Source organism: Varroa destructor, unplaced genomic scaffold (assembly GCF_002443255.2).
Source record: "Varroa destructor unplaced genomic scaffold, Vdes_3.0 BEIS01000002.1, whole genome shotgun sequence".
NCBI classification, from domain to species: domain Eukaryota; kingdom Metazoa; phylum Arthropoda; class Arachnida; order Mesostigmata; family Varroidae; genus Varroa; species Varroa destructor.
Genome location: NW_019211455.1, coordinates 17341391 through 17369389, shown reverse-complemented (window position 1 = coordinate 17369389; position 27999 = coordinate 17341391). Strand labels below are relative to the sequence as shown.

At 43.7% G+C, this 27999-nt stretch overlaps 1 protein-coding gene and 1 long non-coding RNA gene across 15 annotated transcripts in view; one reads left to right on the top strand and one right to left on the bottom strand.

Annotated features, from left to right (window-relative positions):
* The window catches only part of LOC111245953 (solute carrier family 4 member 11-like), a 424503-nt gene that overhangs the window by 186153 nt on the left and 210351 nt on the right, over positions 1 to 27999 (bottom strand). For 2 of the 6 annotated variants that reach the window (XM_086981585.1, XM_086981586.1), the window contains exon 1: positions 43 to 13184. In XM_086981585.1, coding sequence (XP_086837711.1) covers positions 43 to 540 — 498 coding nt within the window. In that variant the 5' untranslated portion in view covers positions 541 to 13184. The other 4 variants (XM_086981587.1, XM_086981589.1, XM_086981588.1 and 1 more) reach the window with 4 other exon arrangements.
* LOC111245956 (uncharacterized) overlaps positions 1 to 27999 on the top strand; it is a 106706-nt gene that overhangs the window by 60190 nt on the left and 18517 nt on the right. For 5 of the 9 annotated variants that reach the window (XR_015322247.1, XR_015322245.1, XR_015322250.1 and 2 more), the window contains one exon: positions 22462 to 23135. The exons of 2 other annotated variants lie outside the window; for them this stretch is intronic. This is a non-coding gene — a long non-coding RNA (uncharacterized LOC111245956). Of the gene's footprint in view, positions 1 to 20794; positions 20891 to 22461; positions 23136 to 23913; positions 24907 to 27999 lie in introns of those variants that run through there. 2 more of the 9 variants (XR_015322251.1, XR_015322254.1) reach the window with 2 other exon arrangements.

Below are 27999 nucleotides of genomic sequence, written 5' to 3'. Positions count from 1 at the left end.
AAACACGCATAACAAGGAGAATAAACATTTTATCGTACTCACCTTGTGCAGCATCCTGTCGACGATCCCTTCCAGTGATGTCTCTTGTACGTCGAGTAGTAATACGGCCTGGATGAGGAACTGGTCGACGTCCATGGTGGCCCGCACTTCCGCGCCGAAGTCCCGCATCGGAAGCCTCTGCAAAGCACAGTGCAGTAGCTCTCTCTGTACAGGTAGCGGCCCAGCAGACCGGCCCGAGGACACGTCTGAGGTGCGCCTCGAGCCGGACATCGCCGATAGCCGACGGCCAGCATTGACGACAACTTGGACGGCCTGCGCCGCAGCACTGCCAAAAGGCTTGAACGATTGCGATTGTGACGTCGACTTCGTTGAGGCGCGCCGTTGGTCGAGCGGCAGACCGGGCACCGAGAGCACCTCGACGACGCGGCAGCCCTCTACCTCGCCCGACGGCCGGGTGACCGCCGTCGCCGGGATGTTGGGCACCGACGCGCTGCGGTTGGCGCCAGCAGCCTCAGTCGGCAAGAGCGCCATCGTCAGCATCGCTGCGACGCCCCCGCCACTTGCCCCACTACCTCGGCCAAGGCAATCGGATGATGCCTCGGCGAACGAGTGTCGCGATGACGGCGGCTGCAACGATGCGCGAGTCGATGACTGTTTCGACGATGACGATAGCTGCTGCTGTTGTAGCAACTGTGATTGTTGCTGCTGCTGCTGCTGCTGTAGCAGGCGAATGCAGCCGGGCGGGATTTCGACTTCCACCTCGGCCAGGGAATCGGGCGGTGATCGCGCCAGGTTTTCGAGCGCAGCCAGAGTAGCGGCGGCTTGTCCTGTGGGCGAAACAAGCGATCCGGGACCCGACCCGGATCCTGTGTTTGGTTCAGCCCCTGCCGAAGCCAAGGGCGACCTTACGCCGCCGCCGGCGGGGTTGCCGGCGGCGTTATCCACCGTGTCGCTCACGGCTTCGCCGGCGCTATTCTCTCTCTGCAGCAACGTATCCACCCTGTAGTGTGTGTCAGGTATGACCCCCCCCCCACTACGTTGTAGATTTTCGTCGCAGACAGAATTTTCGCCGCTTGGTCGTCAATGCTATCGTCATCGACGTCCTCGAACTGTCAGACCCATCATCTATTTTTATAATTGTTTCATTTTAACCTCGTCAATGATAAATTCGCATTTATTCGTAATTGGTAGCAGTAGTTTTTGGTCGTTGTTTTTTTATGACTGTTGCACTAGGTGAGTAGTAGAAATAGGTGTATCGGTTGCTATAGCTGTATTTAGATCTGCCATATTAACTCCTGTAGGAGGGGCCGTTGTTTCGGTCGTTGCAGGAAAACGTACTTCTGCTGTTGCTGCTATTCGTGTTGCCACTGCGGAGACGTCTTCGACGTCGCGGCCGACCCGAGCTACCAGGGTTAGCGCGATGATTAGCAGCACTTCTGCAACCAAAAAGGTATTCGTAACCTAAAACCAACGATCGCCGTCTCATCATGTTCTTCCGAGTTTTCTGGCAGCGTCCCACATCTCTGTCTTGGCCACATCGTATCTAGCATCTGTCTCCCTTTTAGCCGCGGATCTGTCCAGCAGCGAAACCCAACTATGTTGAGCTATTTAGCGTCAAAATGCTCCGAAACTGCTCTCGAGAGAGGTATTGTAGGTGTCGAAACTGCTCACAAACAGTGGTAATAACGCAGAGAACAATAACAACGGACAGAACAAAGGACACACTTACAGGGATACGGACTGCAAATGGATACAGTAGAGATAGGGCCTAGCGACAGAAGTAGCTGTGTCGTTCGAGACCGGCCGCTCCCTTGCCAATGTCCGCGGTTAAGAGCGATGACGGGTAACCGTCATCAACAGCTAATCGTCTATGGCGTTCGTTTCGAGTGGATTGGCATCTCGTTGTGCGTAAACCAATGACTGTGGTTTGCCATTGCAACTGGAAACGCGTCGTCATGGTCATCTGTGGAGGCGCCCTCGCTTACCGAAAAGTTAATTTGGCTGATGAGAGCTCAAGGCTTCGTTTTCGGAAGGGTAGCCAAACTGTACAAAATACAGCGGCCTGATGCACAATCTGCATCTGCAAATCACTGACTGTTAGACTATCTCTAAGACCGTAACAGATAACCGTATAGGTCGAAGGTGGTTGCTTCGTCGTATGCAGCACGAAGCCGCAACAGGATAGCAGCAAAAAATTCTGGCTCTTTGGGGTGACACCTTGTTTCTCACCAACTTTCAAGTTCAGCAGACGATTCTTTCCGACGAGACAGCTGTACTGTATATATCAATATGTCGACCTGACCTTTGTGTACACTGCTATGTTTATGTAACTTTGTTGGTTTTACGGAGGCACACTATGATTCTCTCTGGTGAATCTTCTATACCATATCCTAGATGTGTAAGCAGACACGAAAGCACATAAGATGGAAAAATTATCGATGCAGAGAACTGACGACAGGGCAAGTACCTCACTGCTCGCGGAGCAATCAAGATACAACCATCACCATATTTTAGAGTGATTGATTCATTCGATGCTTGATTACCACTGATGCTGTCGTTACACGATACACTTCAGAACACTTTCTGGGCAGAATTCGCTTTGGTGCCTTTCTCACGATTTTTTTCGCACTGGCGTTGCTGCGTAGAGGTAACAATAGGCTGACGACAATCAGGTCGGCACTGGATAGGTTAGTTAGTAATTACGGCAGTATTACCAGCATAAGAAGCCTCAGCGCCACACAATATTAACCGTAATAGACGAACGTTAATGCGTCACAATATTGCTTTGGCAAGCGAGTTGCAGATTTCAGGTAGGTTAGCAATAAGGGTAGCTTTGTATAGCGATAGAAATATTACCGAAACGCTAACGACCAGCTTTGTTTGTTTTGCTTTGACCTTAAAATAAAAGGACCAGCGCATCGACGATCAATGAAGGCTACGAAAGGCTTTTAATAGAAAAAAATTAACAAATAATAGAAGGAATAGTAATAATATGATAATGATAATAATGACAATTGCTGTAGCAACATACACCAATACAAACTACACTATGTATAGATAGATGTATCCACGACGAGCGTGCAAAGCGCCCCTGCACACAAGAATCTGATGATCGGTAAAAAGCAAGTTTTCCGTACAATTCCTTAAGGATTGGATTAAATAAGTTTAGTTTATATTTATAATTTCGTAGCTTAGCTCGATCCCGCTTGATGAAGATCGTTACTGGACGATAATGCTGAAACGGTACCGTAATTTCTAGCTGCTATACCTGTAGCTGAGGTCACTGGCTAATAGGCCGTCAGATAGTGAAGATCACGTAAGGCTTGCTACTTGGGACAAAATGCTGACTCAGTTTGATTGGGATTGTAACACGACTTTTTTTTTTGTCATCTGCTCTCGGAGTAATTGTCGGAAGGTACGGCTGATCTGACGATTAATCGGAAAATTGCTGTTGTTGCTTTTGTTATTGAAGGCTGTCAGCGATAGTCTTCGGTCAACAAAGTCAACGAATAATTACGATAATCCATAAAGAATACGATAGATTGTTAATCAATAATCGGAAGGTCAACGCTGAAGGAAAATTAGCCACTTGATACAATAAGGCTACGACTTCAAATTCGGTATGCCGACAACCATTCTCTTTGACAGCTTTACTGGTTGTTGTTGTTGTTGTTGTTGTTTTTGTTGTTGCTACTGTTGTCGTTGTCGTCGTTTTCACCAGTCACCTTCTCGACAATAATAACAATAATGATCAACAGGCACTGAGACCAAAACAACACACGTTAACACTTTCGGCACGTTACTGCTTCTAATCGGTAAAAGCCGCATGACTGGGCTGGTTTCTATCCATGCAGTCGTCACGAGGTCTGCGCGGGCAGACTGTCGCACTCTTTGTGGCCAATGATATCTATGATCGACGGCGGGTGTCGATAACCCGCCTATATGGTCACCATCTTTAACCTAGTCACCATACCAACTTCGGAGACCCGCGCTGTCCTTCCCACACACGTACGTGCGCACACAACGACCATGAGTGACAATGTGAGCAACCTAAAAAACTGTTGTGTGCACACTGCGATAAATCCACTGCCGAGCTGCACGCCTTCATTCGGGATCATCGGCAACTTAAGCGCGTTAGCGTCGACGACGCGTGCTCAGTGGCGGCGCGGCAAGCGATACACGATACATACATCTATAATGGTATTTACAGTTTATCTATAAGATGTCTGGGCTGAAGTTAATAGGAGCTAAAGCTGGAAAACGGTGTATGCACTTGCAGAAGTTGCTATGATTTTAATTATGGTAACATTAAGGGTCGCCATAGAAAACCTGAAACCTGTGTCAAATTTATGCCAATTCTCTGAAAATCTGGGTTTTGACACTTCGTTGGCGTCTTCAAAGATAAATCGGTAACTGATTTGTGTAACGCATCTGCTGACGGGACTCAGCGACTCCCAGCAGACCCTCTCAGCCTCTGCTTACCCAATTTATAGAGCAGATCAGGCAATAAATCACTATTAGAGATGATTGTTGCTGCTTGATTCAGGAACTATTCAGCTAAACCTCGCCGTTGGATTACTACTAGTAGTTGTTGTTACTGTTGTTATTACTTCCAAAGTCGACGCTGATGAAACACCTAGGCTCACTTTTGAACAATTCTTTCAGCAGACAAGCAACGCACCGACTTTTTTTCTCTAGCGTTTTTGTTCCCCTAGAGACTTCTAGATTTCCATCACCAACATCGGCGGTGGTTGTTTTCGTGACGTCTGCGGTACTAATAGCGGCATCGTCAATTTGCTAGACGATCCTACTTGGGCTGCGGTCTCCGCCGTTGCCGTCTCAACTCATCTGCCAATAGCGAAAAAGGCTGACGAGCCGAAGTCCAGCGGCGAGCACATGCGCTTATTGTGGGAAACCAAACAACAGCACGAGCTCCGTGCTCGACGGGGCGCAGTGGGACTCTGAGACTCTGAGACAGTCGACGGTCTTCTCTTCCCGGTCTCTCTTCTTTGATCGTAGGTCCGTTTCGGCCGCAAGAGGGCGCGCAAGTAGACGCGCACCCACGTCCTGCCACGTTCGTCGCTGCCTGGCTTGCTCCTGTATCAGTCGCTGGCGCTTGTCCTGAGCTGCTACAGTTGCCATTTGCGCTGCCGCTCCTCGTGGTGGAGAGTTGTTTTTATTGCCCCTCCAACAGCATCAATAGCGGTAGTCGGAGCGGGAGCACGACATTGCTGAGTTGCAGCGGCGGCGGCAGCAGCAGCAGCAAGCCCAGCACAAGCAAAGCAGACCAAACAAATCTTACCCAATGAGTCTTAGGGGTGCAGAGGCACCAAGCAAGAAAGCAAGCTAGTTGAGGCTGGCATCGTCATCGTTTGCAACCAGTTCTCTCGGCCGACAGCTCTCAACCAAAGACAGATTCGCTCTTATGTTCACCGCAGCGGAGCGGTGGCAGCAGTGGGGGTGGCGGCCCGTAGGGACAAAAACGGAGGCAACGGTGGCTGGCTAGGAGGGTGAAAAGCCGTCAACGGGGCAACTAAACGACCCAACGATAGACGAAGGGGCAGAAGCGAGGTCGTCAATGTGACAAGTCCCGGCCGACCCCGTAAACCCTCTTCGCGATAGTGCCCCTGGACGCTAACGTTTCTCGTTTGACACTCGCCACGTTACCTCGGACGTTTCAATGCCGCTGCGCGAGTTTGGTAGTGGCAATGCGGAGCAATCCAATTTTGTGCGAAATCTTCAGCCATAGAGGATCGAGAAGCCCGGTACAAGAAACAGAAACCCTATTACTTCTACCCGTCTACTTGAGCGCCACCCTGTTCGTCAACTCACCTCGGATAACGAACTGAGTCAAAAAAATTATAACAACAAACCTATATATTTGAACGTAAAACCCATTCTGAGCTCTTGAACTCCCCCACAACAGTTCAGGCTACTCTTGCAGATCTGACACACGTTTTACGCAAACGGTGCAAATACACGAGTGTGTCAACGCACCTGCATAACGTAACGATCCGAAACAGTCACAAACAGAGTGGTTGCACAAAATGCGCCACCTTTTCACACAAGTACCTCTCATAGGAGGTGCTCTGAACCCTCGGCTGTCGACTATTTGCACAGATAGACGACGTTCTTGGCTGCGTGACCAGTGAGTAACTGCGGTTTCTCCGTACTGATCCTGTGACTGTTGGCACTCGATTGTAGTTTTTTGAGGGCCAGCGGCTTCGATGGAGTCAGTCTGCTACATTGAATTGGCCACTGCCTTCTGCTGCCGGAGTGTCCAATGCTCCACTTATCAATACAGCCAAACGGCGAAGTCAACAGAGATCAGTGGTCCCTGGCATCGTTTTCGTGCCGATGGCGACAACGTTCGTCCTGGTGTCCTCTGCGATGCTCAGTCGTTTTAACCTTTAGGTTTGCTACTGCAATGGATGCTCAGGCTGACAGCGGTAGACATCGGTAAACACCGTGGGAGCGACAGCAATAGAAATTGTAATATCTTTGAAGTACCTCTGTGAGAAACAATAGAGATCGATGTAAATTCGATTACTTCGGTTCATTAAGATTATCATACAAAAGCAAATACTTCGTTTGGCATGGGCTTGTGGACAGGTAACACGATGTAAGTTGCTCTATAAAGAGGGATCGGAAACATGAAAGTGGGCGCAATTGGATCCGGGGCGTCCCTTGATTATTGCGTCGAAGATGGACTTTTTTGCGTCGTTCTTCGACTATGTATATATCCCTTCTTATCTGCACGTCACAGGTGTATTAACGCAAAGACCGCACTTGTTATACGATGGTGACACTATGACACAACCTTCATCTGTATAGAAGAGAAGTATGTGGCGACATGGCATTTTGTTGAGGAAAAATCATTTCACTAGGTTAGGATTGACCAAAGTTGTTTATTTCAATTAGTACTGAATGACATAGTGGCTTAGTCGCCATTGACGCCTTTATACCAACCTCAGTAGTGGATTGTCGGCGATAACTAAACAAATCCGAAAAAAAAAAAAAATATTAAACAAATCCGTAAAAGGTTTGATAATCCCAATGCTCACAAACATTTGAAATTTCCTTTGATTATCTGTTTTGGCGATACCTGCAACTTCGTCCATATTGAAAGCAAGAAAGACATAGATCTTTCAGCATTTTCCTATAGAAACTTGCCACGTGTAATATCTTAATGGGCATTTTTCAAGTTCGAATACTTATGAGATTAAATCGCATATTATTAATTTTTTGATATATATTAAATAGGCGTATGTTCTTATAGGCGAGAATACAGCTCATTGACGACAGCTTAAAGTATATAGCATTAAATTCTTCTGTAATAGTAATTTACAAGGAACAATAGTTTTGGTGGCATTCGGCCTGGGTGCCTACGTCTCGTGTTAGGTACGAAAGCAAAAGTCTTCTTCGCAAAAGAATATTTCTTGAATGAGTATATCGCCGAAAAAAGTATTTATACCCCAACAGTATACTCATAAGATTGTGGATATCGAGCAAGCTCACTGAGAAGGTGGCCATGCAAATATGTCTGCATGAGCAGAAATAATTATTAGACGTATTAGCGAATGTATAAAGACAAAAACCTAGATTAAAATTATTTAATTGCAGAACACCTCCGTAAAGGTCAGCCTTTATTTTCGTCCTAACCAGTATTCTTCATCGATTGCTAAGCTAAGCTTTCTTCAGCATAAGTCGCTTCAGCTACAAGCTTTCCTCTAAATCGTATTTTGGAGGGGGTGAACGGGTGTCTGGCTTAAACTTGTAATTCTCGTCACATATGTTGTATGGGCCTTGAGATTTTTTCGAGCGGTGGCAAGGGACAATGCCACATGCAGCCATATATATCCGAGCTCATACAATTAAAACTTGATAATTTAGCTAATGCTGAGATAGGTCTTCTTCGATCGAGTTGCATCTTCTTCGATACTGTCCAGAAGGGCATTACATCTGCGTAAGTAGGTATAGCATCAACTCTTACATAAATGTCCTATAACATTTCGCTACTTTGCTTGTAGCAGTATATTTGTGACACAACAAACGAATTCGTGTTATAGATCGTGATACCTTACGAATTATATCACATTCATTATCTTATCTTCTGCTGCTACTACAACCATTTTTATTAGATACGTGTATACCTTGAGATAATCGACTAACTGAAAATCTTATGGAAGATAACTTGGTCTGTTGAACAACACGGCACTTGATGCGGTTCTAGATTACAGAACATGCTAGGTGAGCTTGCCTGAGTGGGTCCCAGGACAAGGCTTAAATGTTTGGCGCCGCTGTGTTCAGCCAGACAAATTCCGTTCGCTCTACTCGTCCTCTTATGACAGGCTTCATCGCACTACCGGCTTTTCGTGCCTGCATGAGTGTCTAAGGCCAGTCTCTCTTCTTCGTTTTTGGGTCGCTGCCGCTGCAAGGCATCCTAGTTGACATGAAATACCGACATCAAACCATCTGCGCGTGCCGTTACGGGTGGGACTCCTTACCAAAAACGTGTGCTGCTTTTTTTTTCTGAAACAATTCAAGGAAAGCGTGACCAATGGAAAGGTGTCCCAATGATTGTTCCCGTTTCCTTTAAGATGTCGCTAGTATCCATAATCCACCTTGGCCGTTTTATAGATGGAAGTAACAACTGCCGCTACGAGAGCGCAAACACGGAGCGCAACGCCTAAAGGCCCAACGACAGCAACTGTGTTAATAGTAGCGATCTTCGTAGACAAAAAGAAGATAGGGGTATATGTAGCAGGGTAAACGTGCCCGATCTGAAGTAAAAGTTTCAGAATCTAATAGGCGTAACGATTTTAAGCTAGTTCACTCGTTATGTCTAGCAAACTATTTAGAGAGCGTTGTAGCGAACCATTATATTAACTCCCAAATGTATTTGCGTATCTCATAGGTTTCTATGCTCCGTGATACCTTACATCAATATATGTACTTCTATTCAGTGCTCTCTTTTTAGAGATACCACGCACTAATAAAAATATATATTCCACAATTTTTGGAACCATTGCTTGTAACCTTTATATTTATATGGTATAAAAAAACACAAAGGGAACTCTCTGATTCCCTAAATACCCAATTATCCTGAAATTCATATATACGGAACCTACTCGATGATTATATACCTAGGTGTATCTCTCGCGTGTTTTTAACATCCGTAAAAACAAATAACTATACTTGCTCTCCTGTAGCTAGTTCGAGCTATCGGCACGATTACGCACGGTTTCTACCACAAGGTAGCTATCGTGGGGCGTTGATCCAATGTAGACTGTCCAAGCGAGGATTTGAATACTTGTTAATGTATAAAAACAACTACCGCTCCTGCCACCGTTCAAATGAACTCGCTTCTTGGGACTGGCCAAGGTGCGCTTTTGGGACAGGAGAACTACTTCAGTCTGCTGTCGACGATACATAAAAGAGAAATAAAGAGGGTGCAGACAACCTCAAAACAACGCCAATGAGACCTCTAGCGAATGATTCGAATCCATACGTTTTCACTTATGCTCGGTTCCTTTGGCTTGCCGTCATGTGCTTCCTGTCTGCATAGTATTCAGTTAGCAAGCATGACACCTTTATCCGCATGCAGAGTTCTTCTCTTTGGTTGGCTTTCTACTAAAACGACGAGAAGCCATACGGATCTCAAAAAGCTTAACCGTAAGATGCCAAAGTCTTTGGATCTGAACCGGCGTCTAACAAGGACCATCTTTCAGAATTCGAGCGAAGCTAATCGAACTGGCCTGTATGCTACTCAAAAACGAAATCTTTGTTGCCCTATCAAAATGATATCGCATCAGCGGAAAACGGAGAGCTTCCTTAAACCTTTTACAGAAACGGCAGATTCTGCTTCCGCATTACCTGACGTTTTATATATCTATATATAACGTCAGGTAACATATATATATATATATATATATATATCTGTATCAGCGCGTTTGCCGATAAAATGAAGCGACGCGAGACTAAGATATGTGCATTGTTCACCGAAGGACCAGTTTTTCAAATCCAGATAGAGGATTTGATCAAAAAAAGGATAGCGCTATATCAGACGAATGAGAGAGCAGAAAAAGAAAGCATAGAAACAGGACCAGATCACTGAGACCTCTCCTGACGTCCCAGAACATTGGTGCGCAATGCGATACAATTAGAGCATAAGGCTATTGACAAGACAAATAGACTCTAGTACCGTATGAAACTCTGCCGCACTGCACTAGTGAAACGTCTAATTTGTCACTAGGCAAACACATTGCAGTAGCGGCCTTTGTTTCCTGAAATGGTGAACCATCGTTACCGCCGGGCCTAACGTTACGGCTATCCGGCCCTCTGCATAACGCTGGAAATCTCACTGGCTGCCAGCTCTTACAACTCGGCTCATTTTAACCCCCACAAGAGCCGTGAGTTCTAGCGTTAGACGCGGTATAAGCCGTTATTTGGAGTATAGATTGCTTAATGCTGTGATGAAGAGATTTTGGTTCTCAGGACTGTTGCATCGGAAGTGGTAGAAAACGCGTTAAGTATTGCGACTGCAGTACTGGAGACGATCTAGACCACCATCTCCCTCGCGGCCTCCGCCTTGTACGACAAACCGCTAATTTGTGTTTGACATGTATTTGACTCGACATGGACGCAAGGTAGGCTTGCTCTTACTTCTGCCTATCCAAACTAAACAACGGTTAAACCAAGTAAGCGCGGTGTAGAGAATAGCCACTGTCTGACAAGAACGACTAACATCAGCTCGCTTCCGGTTTTATTCCTGTTTGCAAATGCTTGGAGGCGCTCACTAAAAGCTTACAAAACCTTGCGACCGGCTGCCGCCATAGCCATCAACGGCTTCCTGGCATTCCAAGCTCAACGGGGTTATACGGCTCACTGGGCAGACAACTTTGTAAGGAGTAAATCAGGTTTGCCATTAGCTCACTCACTAGGAAGGGTCTCATATAATATTCATAGTTCGCGCTGGACTGATGGTTCTGGTTTGGCTGATGGTACGAGCTAAAGAAGCCGTTCGGAAGGCAATTTATACTAATCAGATCAGTCACAAGTGCGGTGGGGGAACAACCGGCAGCGAAAAGTCAGCTGACAAACTGTAGAGAAATGTTCAGTTTCAGAGTACCAGCGAGAGCGCAAAGATTGCAACCTATCGAAAGTGACTCATTATATATTTGACCACAAGTGGCCTTCAGTCAAGTTGACTCGAGCCAAATTGGATCATCGATTCTAAGCACATACGTGCAAGCATCGACGGTGTGGAAGTACTTGCACTAGAAATCTAACTAAACAAAAAGACCCAATTTGTACCGGTCGTATTTTCCTTCTTTTTTTTTTGATCGTGGCCCCTTTCTAGTACACGCACTGTAGGTGGAGTACTGTTAACCATAGTGATTTTTGTAGAAAAGCAGCTAGAAATTCACTTTTCAGCATTAATTTGTAGCCGATTTAGCGGGTTGGTTGTATTTCGTGTTATTGAGCAACATTACGAATTTACCTCCTGGTCGACATCTCTTTCTTGCTGCATAGACCCCCTTCGATTTAATTTGTTTCTTTTGCTAGCACGATGTCTACTCGTAATGTCACTATGTCATCGGATATAACCGGTGTCAAGGCCGTCAATTACTACTACATCCCGTCAATATATGTGGTGCCCCCTGGAGTTTATGTAGGGAACTTCACAAGACTAACGGCGCCACCTAGCGAACACTTACGCTACCGGCCATGCATTCCCACGCATCCTTGGGAAGAAGGCGGGCCCGTATAGGAAAGGACAGTTCTACTACAATGAGCGCAGAGTAAAAACAGCTGATTCATTCATGGTCTTTAGTTGCGGGCGTTTCCGTAGAGGGCGGCACAGACCCCGCGAACAGGTGGGTCACAAGAAAGATATCAGCGACACGGTGAAAAATAAGGTCACGAGCGCAAAATACGCAAAGAGAACGACCTTATCTCGCTGAGTATGGAAGACGGACTTAGGCTGTGACAATGAGCAAGAAATTGGCCACCGATAGTGGCTAAGGGTGAGCTCATATACCTGTATATGTAAATACGTGAACATGTCACGTTAGCCTAAACAATAGACATCGACATCGAGCTAAGTGAAGACCACGTCCACTTACGTGTAGTAAGATTCGTTTTTGAAACTGTCGGCCATGATCAATTTCGCACAGTTCCTAATAAAGCTTTGCTAACTTAAAACTGATTGTTATATAAAATCAACAAAATCAGGCTTTATCGTTTGGAATCACTTTCCGTTTTAGAAAATTGTACTGAAGGCGTGCACACCAACGTCGTACGTCGACACTAGTCAACGGAATTGTTTCTAGAACAGCAGCAACAGTCTTAGCAGTGACAAGGCTTTTGAGGCATATCTAAACCCATTATTTCCACTTCATCCATGCCATATAGATGAAGTAAACGCATGAGTATATTCTTAGGGATAGCGAAACAAGTCGTTCGTCACAACGCGGATCGCCAACTCCGTAATTATTCCGCAGTCAAATGTTTGGCCTGTGTTAGACATCCCGACATATCCGATATTATTATTAGGATCACTGATGCCTATAATTTTGCTGCACACGTGCAAAGCAATCGAAACGATTGGAAAATCGGAGATCCTCATTTAAAAAGACAGTATAGTTTGTATCAAATAATAAAGGTCACTTTTGGATCTGACTTAGCGACCATATATGAGCGTGCTCGGTGGAAAGAGTATATATATGTTCCTTCAAGTTTAGTTTGCGCATGACGTAGGGATATTTTCCAGTTATTATTTATTATATTATTCGTTATATTTCCAATCATGTTGTAAAGTTACCCGGAAGGCTTATAGGGATTACTATAATTAAGAGGACAAGCTGCCAATGCTACTATTTGTTGCTAGAAGAAACGGCGAATATCAGAATTTTATCCTACCACGCAGTTCATCAGTCCAATTCAACTGACTATTAGACCGGGTGATAAGGTATTTAATATCTGCTTCAATTCATTAGAGAAATTTTATGTTTTTCGTTCACAATGAGGCTGGGCTGTATCTCAATTATGAAAGGGATATACAATAAATTACTTGTTTACTAGAGAACTTGGGGGTTGGTAACTGTATACGTTTCGTCTAAGTGAGAAGTGACTGCTTGCCTAGGAGACTGCTGGAGAGAGCTACATAATTACGCACTTTGACAACAGCTTACCTCAAATTTAGCATACATAAGGGAAACCTCATCACCGTCGTCTGAAATTAAACAGAAAATGCGCCAATTAGTAGATAACTAATGGATTTGTATGAAAATCAAACTAACTACCCAACGTTACACAACGTATAATCATGGCTGATTCATACATGCCCTTTACGACAGGAACACACAGATCTAAAAGCTTGCACCATAGGCCTCTCTAAGAATATTTAATACTTTCCAATCACACCTATACGTAGAATTCTGTCATCAAAAATATCCGTTTGTGTTCTAGTGACGATCGGACATTAAAACTAGAGTAACATGTATAAAGCAATCCAGACTCCTTGAAAAAGCTTTTTTTTTTTTCCTGTAGAAAAACTAAACCGGTTCGGAGATATATTAGTCAGGTTTGCGAAACGTAATTACGTCTTGTGACTGCTGTCAATTGTAGACTTGTTTTCATACCGATGCCGAGCTTGCCGCCGTTGAAATATACTAGGTTTGCATGAAGGTTCTCCAGTTCTCTCATCAGCTACTCGAAGGTCGTCTATGAATCATTTCGTCATAAGATTTTTAAGGGCTGGATGATCTCCTGTGTACTATCCTTGCATATGCCCTGCTTAAATCTTGTCTCTCTTTCAGTAATGCACTTATACACCAAACAGATAATTATGATCCGATCCAAATAATTATTTCTTCATCGTCGAGGCTCTACGCTTATTTTACCCATCTATGTTGTCTAGGAAAAAAAAACTAAAGGCCGTAGCACAAATTCATCCTGTTTATAAAACGACTATACATCTTATAAACAGTACGGTAGTCAGTGTAATCAACAAGCATTTGAACTGCTAGTCCAAATAAGGGAAACTGCAGGGTCTCGGATTAACGTTTATTCTCTTATGGCTTTCTAGTTGTGATAGCTTCCTTTCTCTTTGCAGGTACAATCCTTATCATACCCCCACCGCGACTCCGGTTATTCGACCAGCCCCTGACCGCGCTCTGGTTATTTTCGACTTTTTTTTTGTTACGAACACATTCTGCTCAATCTAAGCTTTTTTTTTTCTTCTAAACAATTAGCGCTGTCTCTCTCGCTGCCTCCATATAACCTTGTACTTGAAATAGTGTGAATAGCGTGCCCAGTGATGAGCCATAGGAGTCCGTCGACATAGGGTTCGCTGATTTCAAAGTGAGGTGCGTCTTCGCCTTTTGAATATTCCCTTAAATGAACTAGTGATACAAAGGTGGTCAGCTCGAGCGAGAGGTTTACACACCATCCCAAATGCCATCAAGTCGACCGGGATGATCTGGTGCAAAGTATTTATTCCAAATAATGTTTGATAGGATAGCATCAATGTTCGAGTTAAGACTCTTTACACTATGGGATATTTTTGCAAATAGTACCAGTAAGCAATGGATTATACTCCATTCTAGTGTAGGCAAATCAACATTTTTAGCACGAAATAGGCAATGCAGCTAGGAAAATGTTTTCACAAATTTTGAAAAGGTACAATTTGATCTTATAAAAAACCACGATAGATGATCAACCAATGTAAGCCTCTCGAATCAGGTTTTAGACGCTATTACAGAAAATTATAAAATGCGAGTATGGGGTGCCCTTAGGAATTGACAAAACAAATTTGGGCCACCATTAAATAGCAGTAATTTTTCTTGACCCGTTTCCGTTAATATGTTTTCGTCCGAGTAGCTACAGGCTTGTACCGATGCACACCAATTAAATGCGCAATTAATAAGACATATTGGTCTCCTGCGAGTGGGTTTTTGCAGAGCAATTAGCTTGCAAGCAGTAATACAGAGAGATATACTTCCAGTATAGAAATCCACTGGTAGGGAAACCTATTTTAAAAGGTATTGTACATTAGTTAAAACTATTAATGATTGCATTCCGAGTTCACGTCTGGAAGTTGAGGCATAGGAGAAAAATAATCCAATCACGTTTGAAGTCCTTTAGCGGTAACACTTGATGGGCTCGCTGTCTAGTTAAATGGCTCTTATCAGCTGCTTCACCTAGCTGCTTGCCGATTGCATAAATAGTGGTATCAAATTAAGCGAAGTTAAGCCGACGATCCTCCACCAAGCGTCGTTCCATCGAGCCTCGCTGATACGGCCGAGATAAAATGTTGAGGCTTTGATTTATCAGCAATACTACTCTATATTAGCAATGAACAGTGAGGATTCAATCTCACAATGATCGACAAACTGTTATGGATAACCAAATGCGTGTTTCTATTAAAACAATTGTCAATCTATCTAACATCTTATGTCTCATAAACATGAGCTTAGTCATGCCAACAAAATGTTTTTTAGAAGCGACCCATATTTGATCAAGTGTCTTTTACTAAACAAGCTAATCCGCCTTTAACGGACTTTAATAAATACCTGCAAAAGTGTCAATGGAAAGCGCACCAAAAATGGATAGGCTAAGGAAACGCGAATGATCGGCACTGACAACCAACTAAGCACCCTTACACTTATGTGACTTACCACCCAGCTGTCACACGAGATATTTTCATGGCGGTTGCCCTAACCAGGGCAACATCGAATGTCCCACCAGCACTACCAACAGTTTTGGCCAATGAGCCGGCCATGTTAGCAACCACAGCTGTGCTCTGGTGTAGATTGGCCCATGCCTCTATGTAGCCGTCAGGGTAAGTTGAACAACAGGCATGACAACACAATCGAATTGACTTTTCTGCTAGCTGTCTGCCAGCTGCCTAACCCCAGCTCACCTTGGTAGCAAACGTTATCGGTCATTTGTTTCCGCTCTGATGAGAGCAGGAGTACGGAAGCAGGTGTAGGAGATGGCATCGTTAGCGATTAGTTGTCCGGACCAGCTATTCAGCCAATGCTGCTTGCTAGTCTGATGACCTGCATCTCTACCGTTCCTTACAAATAACATGTCCCGCCACGCGAACAGGATCGGCTGACTCGACTGTTGATGACGGCAACTTGTTGTCTTATACCTCCTTTTCCGTATCGTCTTTTCCTGACCTCCTTTTCCGTATTTGCTGCCCTCATATCTTCCTCGCCCGTCTTGTCTAGGCGCTTATTTTTCTCGCGACTGTGGTGGCTGAGTACTGCGGCATCTGCTCTAACTGTCGTTGTAACTAGAACTGGTCTGCAGCCTTTCCCGCTGTTGTTACTCTTTTTTCTCCAATAGCTGACCTTCGCACCCGTACCGCAGACTGGCGAGACACAAGCTTTGACCCATCTTGGTGCGTCCAGACTGCCAGACGCAACCCATAGTAAAAAAGAACAGAAGCGGCAAGAAGACAACAAAATAGCATTCTCTTCGCATCTGCGCAAAGCAGCGTTGAACCACTTAAACAGAAGAATTTTGTAGAACGTCGCCTCAGAGATATAGCCGTTCGTCTTTTGGCATTGACGACGGCTACGGCAATGGCAACAGAACCATCTAACGCAGAGAGGGTGTCAGAGGTTTAAAGCGGTGAGGCTTTACCGATATTGAAGATACTGATAAGAAATAGAGAATCCCACCGATTGGTCATGAGTGTGACTCACAGGCAACCATGAAGTATGAATGTAAATCGTAAAAAATACGCACAGAAAAAATCAAGGGAAAGAAGAGCTGAGTGACGGAAACTACACTTGCATCTTGAATGAACAACGTACGCATTCGGTACTTACGTGCCTATTCTGGAGCTGATGCATAAGCATCGCGAGACAAGAGCCAGTTCCGATCCCAGATATCTAAATTCAGTTCCATGTTTTTGGCCAGGATCAAGTAGAAGTGTAGAAAGAAACGAAATGCGCCGTAATTCAGGCGCTTCGGGAAAAGAGACGGCAACTTTAGACGGCTTAAGTAACTAAGTGGCTTCCATGTCCTTCCGACTGTCGGTGAAGAGGGTCCATGAGTGAAGCAGGTAGAGAAGAACGCATGAATGAACGAAGCAAACGGCAAGGAAAGGCCAAATGGAGCGTGAAATTACCGAAGGTTGCACACATTCCACGCACAATATGCTGGGCGCGACTCGGCGTATGATTAGTGGTAATGCCTAAAGTTAAGGGTCTATGACACCTCCCTACTTGCTGATGCCCACCTTGCGAGTTTCTGTAAAGATTTGCCCAAGGGCTGTGCTTGAAAAGGGCTGTAATGAGTTCGTTTTAATTCTTTCTTAATTTTCTTATAAACTCCTTTTTAGCGCCTCATATTTGGTCGGCCTAGAGAGGGTCTAGAAAGAAGGTATTTCTATCTTTATACTTTTACGGTTGGCGTATTTTGTATCCCGATTAAGGTTGTTTGCATATCTGAGATTAAAAAAAACGGGGATCATTAGCGTGTTATAAATATATTACACTCCTATCCTATGAGTGTATATATATATATATATATATACAGACGCGAAATAAGAGTAGAAAAAAAGGGTAAAATAAATTGTCCATAATCTTAAATCAAGTTGTGCAGTGATTTCAAGTCGTTATTGATATAAGTAAAATCACATACATGCTATCTATATCGCAATTATGTTGAACAGTTAGTGCCCACAGTAAAGCCTAGATCAAAAAATACACACGTATATCGTAAAGCACAGGCTCTCCTTCGCTATAATCGTAACAAAAAAATATGCCTTAACCAGTATCGAAAGAAGTACCTTAAAATGCTCTGCATCACTTACTTACCTCAGACCTTCATTCATTTGGCCTAACTAATTTTGTAAAAATGAACATTTCATCACTGAAAACTTTCAATGTATCACTAGGTAATTTAGGTAGATTAAAGTTATCTATGCATATCGAATGCATATACCAAATGAAACAGAGAAAGTCCGGTACCTTTAAGTTCCATTCAAGCGAACAGGGATGATCTAACCCTCATATAAGCAGTGGCTTATCATTCAAGCGAGTCATCGTTTATGCTCTATATTGCCAAACAATTTCGTCACGTTACAGGAACACGCTAAGTATTTTCTGTATTTCATAACATGGGTAACAATTATAATATACAAGATGGCATATGCAATAAACGTATTTAGTTCCGCTTTGTTAAAACCTATCACAATCTCTCCGCGCAAAGCTTTGATTCATTTTTTCAGTTTTAGCTGGTTTAACAATTGTGACAATTAGCCTATTATTTGCATTATTTAGACTTTATAATTTGTTTCAAAACAGAATATTTCCTTCACGTTTTTTTAACTTGTTACTATATTTTGTCAATATTTGAAATCTTGGCTTCAGTATGGATACAGTTTAGGGACAAACAACATTATCCTAGTCTTCTTCGCTTCGTTTCTCCTCTTTATTAGCCATTTTACTCATTTGTCGTTATTATCTCATTACATTATTTTACAAGAAATTGCCCACACTATTCCGCGCTCGAGTTCTGATTCGCGTGAAGGGCAGGGGGCTGATGTGAGTGTCGCTCGAACGAGCGTTCGGTTGCTGTTACTTCAAGCTATCTCAGCTTCAACCCTGTGCAACCTTTTCCATGAACAAGCATTACCTCGCGAGAACGTCGACTACCACGAATACAAGCCACTGGCATCCCCGGCGCAGGAACGCGTCAGGCAGCAGCAAGGCGACCATAGTCCCCATAAATCGTCTTCGTCTCTCTTTGCTTGAAAGTGGCGCGTCATTCCGCCTCGCAAAAGTGGGACAGTGAGAAAAATACAAACAGAAAACGGAAACACGATACAGGCATCCAGGAGCAAAGAAAAGCTCACGTCGAGGAGCCCGAAGGCTCGTTCGATATGAGCTGGCGAACAACGCGGTGTCGGCAAGCCTTCCCGTGGCCACGTGTGGTCGCCGCTGTACCCGTTGGAACGCGCAAAGCGTGGACTGCAATTTCTCTTTCTTCGTCCCCTTTCTCCTTCTCAGATGGCTGCTGTGGTAGTAGGAAGCTTAGCACTTGACTTGCTGCAGGGCTGACACGACACCAACGTTCTGCTAGCATTCTCGTCCCAAACGAACAACGGCAGCCGTAGGTTTCATCCGCTAACCCCGACGGTAGGGTTCGACATGCCCTCCTCCCCTGTCTTGTTCAAGCGTTTTTTTGAGCTGCCACAGCTCAAATTCGCTTAAAGGCAGTACGGAGCTCAAGCGTTAAGTCATATTTTGTACTCTACTCGATGCTGGCGTTCTGCCTACGCATAACGAGGTAATGCATCGGCTGAAGCAGTCCCAAGCCCGATTTTGTCGAGCACCGCACCACATCGCTAACAGCAGCGTTTGTAACAGCGTTTAAGAGTAGGAGGTTATACTTAAGGGAAACGTGCACCAACACATTACAAAACCCGCTGCCTGCTCTAGGTGACGCACCTTATCACTGACGGTGGCGTCGACTTCAGCGTAAGGTCGTCGGTATGCCGTTGATATCGACTTCTATAGGAAATCAGGCTCGCGGAGATTTTCTTATTCTTTGAAGGAACTGATGTCAGTGCAGTATGGGCAGGATCCGCAGTGAACGACGATGGCATGCAATGACTGTACACAACCTGGAAGTAGTAGCTTGCGGGGCCGAGTAAACTGGCTAATGCTAGTGAATCCGCCTTTTATACGACGCTATTGTCGGCGCCGGAGTATTCGTTAACCGGCTTCGGGCATGACTATGACTTTTTCCTATCGTCCAAGAACCATGCCCAACGCCTCTATGCGGAGGCTCTTTTAACCAAACGCCAAGCAGCTTATTCTCCTTCGACCTCCTTGTTTGTCCTCGCGGGCAATGGTAGCGGCGGTGGCAACCGCAATAAATTCACATCCTCAGCAGTGACATCTTTATCACATTGTAGACCGCGGCTTCTTCCAGTCAAAGAGCTCTAGCCCTGCTATTATACCCTGTCTTATACAACAGGTCAAACCTCCGAAACGAGAAGAACCAGGAGACGAACCAGTAAGACAGACTATGCAAAACTGCCATTCGTCCACAGACTGGCATGACTATGTTCATATGGTGACGCGCGCAAATAAGCACTAAAAAATGAAAGACTATAGAAAAGCGAATCAGTAGAAAACGAAATACAAAGGCCATCCGTGTTACTCAGGAAGACAATATGTAGCCGTCCAACCCTGTCAACTACAACAACTGTAATCACCAACGGCAGCAATAATTCAATCACGGCCTGCTCTGCGACGCTGCTTCTTGGAATGTTCGGTCAGCGTGAGCCTTAGGCCTGCAACATTCATGTTATGCGCTTATATAAATTATATCATAAAAAGAAAGAACATATAGAGTATACGTACGTATTCTATTTACAGTGTTGTGGGATACATATAATTGAATACGACTCTGAGAAGAACGCCTCTAAAGAAAGGGCCTAAGTTTCTGCAAGAGTCTATTACCTAGTAGAATAAAACAGATGGATGTTGGAGCGACCACCCTTAGTTTTTGGACTTTGATTGCCATTGATGTAACAACCTTAAGATAATGATTATATCTTAATATTGCACGTCGCGAAAGAGTTCTTCGTGGAACTAATTGACTCTATCGAAAGGGTAACGGTAAGAACGTAAATATTTTTAGGGTTGATAGGTAGCTAATAGCCTATATACGAACCAGCTGATATACGGTACATTACAAGATGTAAACATGATAACATATCCTTGTAGCTAATGCGCACGAGGTGTTTTTTTTCTTGCAGAATCTCTACAGCTGAGTGCGTTATTTGCCTAACGTAGTAAAAGACAAGAGATCCTTGTTGTGCAATTGTTAATCAGCGTCAAGTCGTGCGAGGTAGGTGTAGCGAACCACCTAAAATCCGTAAAGATATTATGTTGTGTAAATGCAGTCTTACAGCTTTTGATCGGTTCACGTTCGACCGCAAGACTCTGACCAACGAGAACTGCACGCGTGGATGCTTAGACCACGATATCCATCAGATAAAAATTCAGATTTGTAGCGCTACTACGTATATTAATAATTCGACTCCCTGCACAGAGATACAGTCGTTGGCGGAACCTAGAATGTGGGTGGCTTTTCGATCGTCGTTGAGTGTTACTCATGCTCCGGGGCCTACTACTGTTCACGTGAACAGGCAGGAACAGAATAAAAAATCGTGATTAAGAAAGAAAAAAACCGAAAAAGTGGGCGAACACGAAACCAGAATCTAGGTCTGCGTATGTTCACGCTACATGTTCGAAGCAAGCATTGCCACGCGGTTTGGAAACGACGCGGGCGATCGGAGGCGCACGCGCCACGAAGATCTTCACCGAAAGCGGCCGATAAGAAGTTGGTCTATGTAAGCTTCTTCTAGACCGGGCGCACAAAGCAAGAAAGAACCTTTCCTGCCCTACTAGTGGACGCTTTTTGGGAATCAGGTCGACAAAAATACGAGCACACGTACGCATCTTTTTCCGTAGGTTAAGAGGCTCATTTCTGAGTTGTGAAGGACCGAAACAGCAAGTTTCCGCTTCGGGGGACGCGTTAGGGGGTAAAACCGCAGTCGTATCCACCCCTATTGCTGTGGAAGCATATGGCGGCGGCGGAGGCATCGCTGTTGCCACCGGTTCCCGGCAAACATGGCACGGGCTCGCGCTTGCTCGATTTCCTTCTTTAAATTTTGTTACTTTCAACTCTGCACGTCTTAGTGTATTTGAGCATACGTCTGAGTTAAGCCCAAAATGAATCCGGGCCGTTACATTGCTCACAACTCGAAATGCAGGTAGACGACCGGCACTTACTAAACACATTAATCATAATGTTAGCGCTAGGTAAGGTTACGGCTTGAGTTAAATGTACTGTCTGCTTTCTGCGCCTGCTACCATCTCGCTTGACCTCTCATCGTAACCTGGAAGTTTTGAAAAGTGAGCATTAGTCTTTCCATGCATAGGGTAGACATTGGGTCGAATAACGCTAAAGCAAATACATACATTACGTGCACGGTTATGGGGATAAGTTACTAATTTAAGGTAATATAGTATTCCTCCTTTTAGCAATTCTCGCATTTATATGCAAAGTTATTTCTCGATTAATTTCTAATATGATGTGATACCTTCAACTAGATGGTGCAAGACACAATCGTGGGCGGGATTTGTATCGATTTCTAAAATCACCGAGGAAATTTCAACTGGGTCATTTTTTTTTATCGCTGATCAATACATCACAGTTATTAGACTACCCTATTCCCACGAGCACTAGTTCTTCATTGTGTCGGTGTTTCGGCGAACGACTATTTGTCGGACGCTGGCTGCTAGTAAGGGACTGTGTATCCATCAGCACCCGCTTGCTGTTGCATGAACCGTATCTTCTGCGTTTTGTCTTTGTGGATTATTGCCGTAACGCGTACTCTATCTTTTTCTTTTGGAATAGGTAGCAGATCCATGGCGCTATAACCTCATCAGGATGAACGGGGTCCCTAGAGCGAGCGAACTCAAGGAAGAGGGAAAGCGGGAAAATAAAGTTTCCACTGTTCAAAACGACACCGTGATGCATTCATTGCTTCGTACATCGTCTCCGAAACAGAGCCGTCCGAAGGCAAGATAGAGCTCAGAGCGCGGCAACAGATAGCCCAACAACATCTGATTACCTCAAGGCCTCTCGCCGAGCTTGCCTCATCCCTGAAAAATTTTCATCCCATTGGAGCGTACCCTTGGCTGCATACAGACCTACTGGCATACAAATCACTGCGCTCGAAGGCAGAAAACAGACTCAGCAAATACGTACTAGTCAAGAGTATAAGGGAAGCTACTTTTCGAGCGGCTTCACTTGGATCGAGACCACTTCTGGGCCAAAACGGGAGAAAACGAGTAAAGGCTCTCTTGTTTATCTTGAGACTTTTGCACGAATAATAAGCGGACCGCAAAAGCTTGCTAAGCACCTGTGCCTTAACCCCTGAAACCAAAACTACTCCCCGAATCTTCTGCTATTGTAACTGCGATTCATATGTTCTGTTTGAACAGAAAGAAGAGAACTCATCTCTGCCAGTCATGAATGACAATCAGTTTTAAATAAAGTCTTTCGGTAGACTTTGAGGACTTTGCCAAGTGCATGAATTCCTTCACTTGGTCACGATAAAATTCTCTGTTGTACTCCTTTAGGTAGCCCTACTCACAATGATCATTAAAATGTACTGCTATGCCTATGTATATATATATATATATGTATATACCCATATATATATATGTATATAAAGAAGGGGGAGATTATAGAAATGCCTTAAGGAGACGATATATTTTATGCAGAGAGAGCCTGAGCTAATGAAACAGCAACGAAACGATACCAGGCATCGTTTGCTGCTGGTGCAGCTAAGAGTTTCAAGTCTTTGCCCCAACAATAATCATATTTTGAGAAGTTTTTCTATGCATCGCGATGGCTATTTACTGTGTCGGCATTTATTAAAACGCAGAGATAAGATAATAGTTTGTTAGCAACTTACTGTATAGCTTACGAGATTCTGCAAAATGCCAGCTACTATGACTGCAATGGATAGAGACTCGATTCCTCTATACAGACATCATTCCAATTCTATTGCTCCAACAACTCAGTTGTATGTTCAGAACTTAAAAGTCGCATCGTATGAACAGGATGGTCGACATTAAGTCGCGTTGTAACAGGTCTACATGTCTATATGCTATACATAGGGCGCTACAGAGTTTGTGCGAAATAGCAAATTAGCTTTATATCTGCATGTGGGTTGTTTTTGGCTGCTAGCATTCTATGTAACACCATAATATGCCGATCACTCGAACAGTGTCACCTTTATCAATTTGCCATCGTGTTCGTGCGCCTTTAAACGTTCGCCTGTGTTTCTGCGTTGTGCAGGTCTTGCTGCCAGGACCTTTCAAGCGAGCCGGTGACCTCCTAGCGCTTCAGGTCTTATTTCGCTCGTAATAGAAGCCTCATATCTATCCATCGACGCCCTATCGCTTGACGATGAAAATCATTTGTGCGTGTTACACGAAGCATTATAACGATGACGATGGCGACGGCGACGGCAAACGGTTGCGTGCTGATGCTGCGACCATTGAATACGCCATTATTAGTCAACGGTGCGGTTATATTAAACTTAATTAAAATACGACTAAGATCTTATTTTGTTTCGACAGGCGGGGGCGGTAGCGGCAGGTCGAGCGGCAGCGAGGTCCTCTAAATTTAGGTCTGAAGCCGAAGAGTCGAGTTACCTTGTGATTCTGCAAATAAGATCGATGACGGTAGCATAGAAGAAATCGAAAGAGACGGCATAAAACACGTTTACGCTCTTGCTATATGTGGCGGAGCTGCTCCAAGTGTCGTAAATTATGGTATCTTATTAAGTATGACAACAACATGATCATCCCTAATCAAACGTGTCGTTCGGATCCTACAACATTATAAATGTATGATTTCCTTTAGCGCATATGCCTCTTTTTATTGTACGAACAAACAGTCGGAATCACTTATTCGATATAGCTTATGGATTTGCCCTTAGTAGAAAGGATAGAAACGTTTCTCCGACAGGCCTATCAGGCAGCGTAGTAAGCATTCGCCAGCGTCGAAGTTTCAACCAGCAACGATCACATGGTAACGGTTTTTATGACAACACGTTTAAACAGATGCGTATTAGCCATCCAGAGCAGGCGCCAGACATGTCAGATATCAAGCAAGGTATGTAAGGCCAGCACAGTACCTTAGCCGGAAATTGCTTCGTACCAAATAGGTCCTATCACAGTTATCAGCCACACGAACACCAAAGTAACGTTTTGAAGCCTGATTAAATGTCAAGTAGAATTTGAATTCCCTTGAAACTGAAATAAACTCATTGATATAGAAAAAAAAAATACAATCGCTAAGTTGGGCATATACTGAAACTTATTGTTTAATTAAGTAGTTAATTTCTATATTATCAGTTATTGCTATATTATTATATTATGCAAGAAACGTTGTTTGTTTCGTCAACTTATTTAGATGTGTTATCAACGACCTCGAAGTTCGCTTGTAAGGTAGATATACCAATCTGCATCAATACCGACAATGGTAATATTTGCTGCCTCATTTAAAAGATTTTAAAGAAACCTATTGGAAAAAAAGAAGTGACACATCCAATTTTTTATAAATTTGTAGTGGCCTACTTGTTTATTTTGAGCACTTCCCATTGGTTTGGTGTTGTTTAAAGAATATCGGCCTGAAATATGGCATTATCCGAAGATAGCTTTTGTCTACGTAACAGTCTCACAAGATTCAGCTAAATGCACGACACCTATGGCGTGTATATCACTATTATTTTTCTTCACTTGCAATTAATTCAACTGAAGCTTTAGAAGCTTTACTCCTATGGGCTATTCAGTGATGATCGTTCCTTTATACTGGATGTCAGATACTATAATCCGGATGCAACTCCTGAGGACTCTATATCTTGCTGCATTAAGCACCTTTCGGTTTGTTATGTTAAACAACACGATACAGCTTGTGGTTCAGTGTCTATCAATAGACATAATTGATCAAGATTCATCCGATTAATGGGTCTGCCACAATAGCAGAGACTGTTCAGTTGGGCCTAGGTGACACGGCTCTTTGTTACATGCATATGATATAGCAAGCTACGTTCCCCGATTTTCAAAGATTTCACGAAATTTTTCCCTAGTAAAATTGTTATTGTCCAATCAGTATCGATCTTCTACCGATACATGCTCGTAACGAAATTTTTCCGTTGTTCTCTTTCGTGCAACTCAGATTGCTGTCCACGAGTACTGTTGCCACCATTAGCGCCTGATCGTTAGACAGATATAACGGCCTGCTATATCTAAAAGCTTTATTCGGACTGTTGCAATGCATGTCCACGGTCTGTTACGTAGATTCTAGTTATCGAAATCAGCTAAGCCTGAGTGCTATATGGTCTCCGCAAAAATGCACACCTATATGTTGGACGTCTGCTGTTACAGTTAAATTGGCACAAACAACCGCATCTAAAATAGTTGATATATATTCCGCGAGCACTCGCTATGTACCCCTAACGTACTCAATCTGTTTTCTTATATATCCCGACATTTTCTAGTTCTGTAAAGCATTCAAATGCCCATCCCATTTCATGTGGATATCCAGGTATTCCTAAGTTTACAATTGCTCATGTAGAAATTAGTAGGTAGCTGGCGTTAAGAGGCGGAGGTCAGTTTAAACGTCAGTTCAAAGTCAGCTTCAGTCAGTGTTTTATAGGCGCGCTTCAATCCATCGAATTCATTATTGCGACTACAGTGCACTTCTTCTTCAAGTCTTCTGCAAGTCTTCATAAGCTAGCGTTTGATAGTGTTTTAAATACATTCAGTTGAGCTATCGTTACCAGAAATCAACGGTGACATCACCGCAAGTACCGTAAATGAAATGGTCTCTCGAGTGCAAATATCCATTACCTCCATAGACGCGGGCGTGGGCGAAATGATTCGGGTGGAATGATGGGCGAAAACATGCGGCACTGAAAATTAGTTACTTTAATGTTGCTGCATCTATACTTAGGATCCTTATAGCTTCAACTTCATTTGTAAGACTCTATTCTGTCTGTTGCGTTAAATTGGCCCCACTCTAAAAAGTTCTGTACACGGTATAGCTAGCTACTCTGGGATGATCCATACATAATAGTATACGATTTCTACACATGGTGGACCAAGGATAATCAAGTCAAAATATTCAGACCAAACCCGTTCCATCGAACGAATTTATCACTCTGGAGCTAGGGATTTTTTTTGCTATGCATAATGACGCAGCCAGGCATTTGTAACACGCTAAATGGTCCTTGCTTTCTTCGTAGTTACCAGGACGCAAGTTATTACAAAAGGTGTTATATCGCTTTTATGTTAAAATAAATATATATCAGGTAAGTTTTGTACTGAGTAATTGACTATGTTTCGAGAGGCGGCACAAGTTCTCGCTTTGGCCACCGTTGCTTCGGTGAAGGGTGCACCCTCAATGACGGTATGATGCATGTTTATGAACGCCGTTTATATCGCATGCTAGTCTAGGCGTGACAACGATAGCTTCAAGTGGCCCTTAACTCAAGGACACTTCTGATGACGGTCATATTGATCTTCCTATCGCTATCACGACTCCCAGTACACACCTTAATACCTCAGGCTACTATGTAGGTTCTTGGCTTTGGTCTCTATGAATAATGCTAAAGGTTTAATAACAAGAAAATATATAAAAATAAGCGGTGGCGTATATTTTTATTGTAATATTGAATGTCGCATCGATCTTAACATAGTAGAACGTTGGTTCGTTTGACGATGTTTGTCTCAGCCGTTCCTATTATAGTGTAACCTAAAAGTGCTTGTTTCTACCTAATCTGCAAATCGAATCTTGTTAAAGGCGGAAGTTAAAAATACCTCAATGGAATACTGCTGTTTCGTGCGGGGTCAGAAAGTAACTTCAAAAAAAAAAAACGAAGTTCATCCGTGTACATATATGTCTATGGCCGGAAAGTAAATTAAAGACGCCTTTATTTTGATTTATAACAGTCTATGGATTATTTTTTAAGTATTATTTAGCTTTCGTCGCAATTGTGACTCGTAGATGATGCGCAGCTGAGCAATAGGCGTAAAAACGTACACGTAATTATAGAGTACGTTCTAAAAATAGGGAATATGTTCAATTACGTACTAAATTGTAACAGTTGTTTGTTATTCGAAATTATGTAACAATGTACAAACTCAGATTCTTCGCGATTCATGTGTTGCTGATAGCGTCAGATTGTCTGAATGCTGGCCTCATGCCAAAACTCGACACCGTCCATACCGACCCCCATAAGAAAACGCCCAAAGCAACAGCTAAGTATACGACGTTGCGTATGTATACGGTCTGCTCGCCCGGGGCCCAATTCTCGTTGGTCGTTCGCTAGAACTCGAATTTGTAAGGATTCCCTAAGACGAATAGTAATTTTGT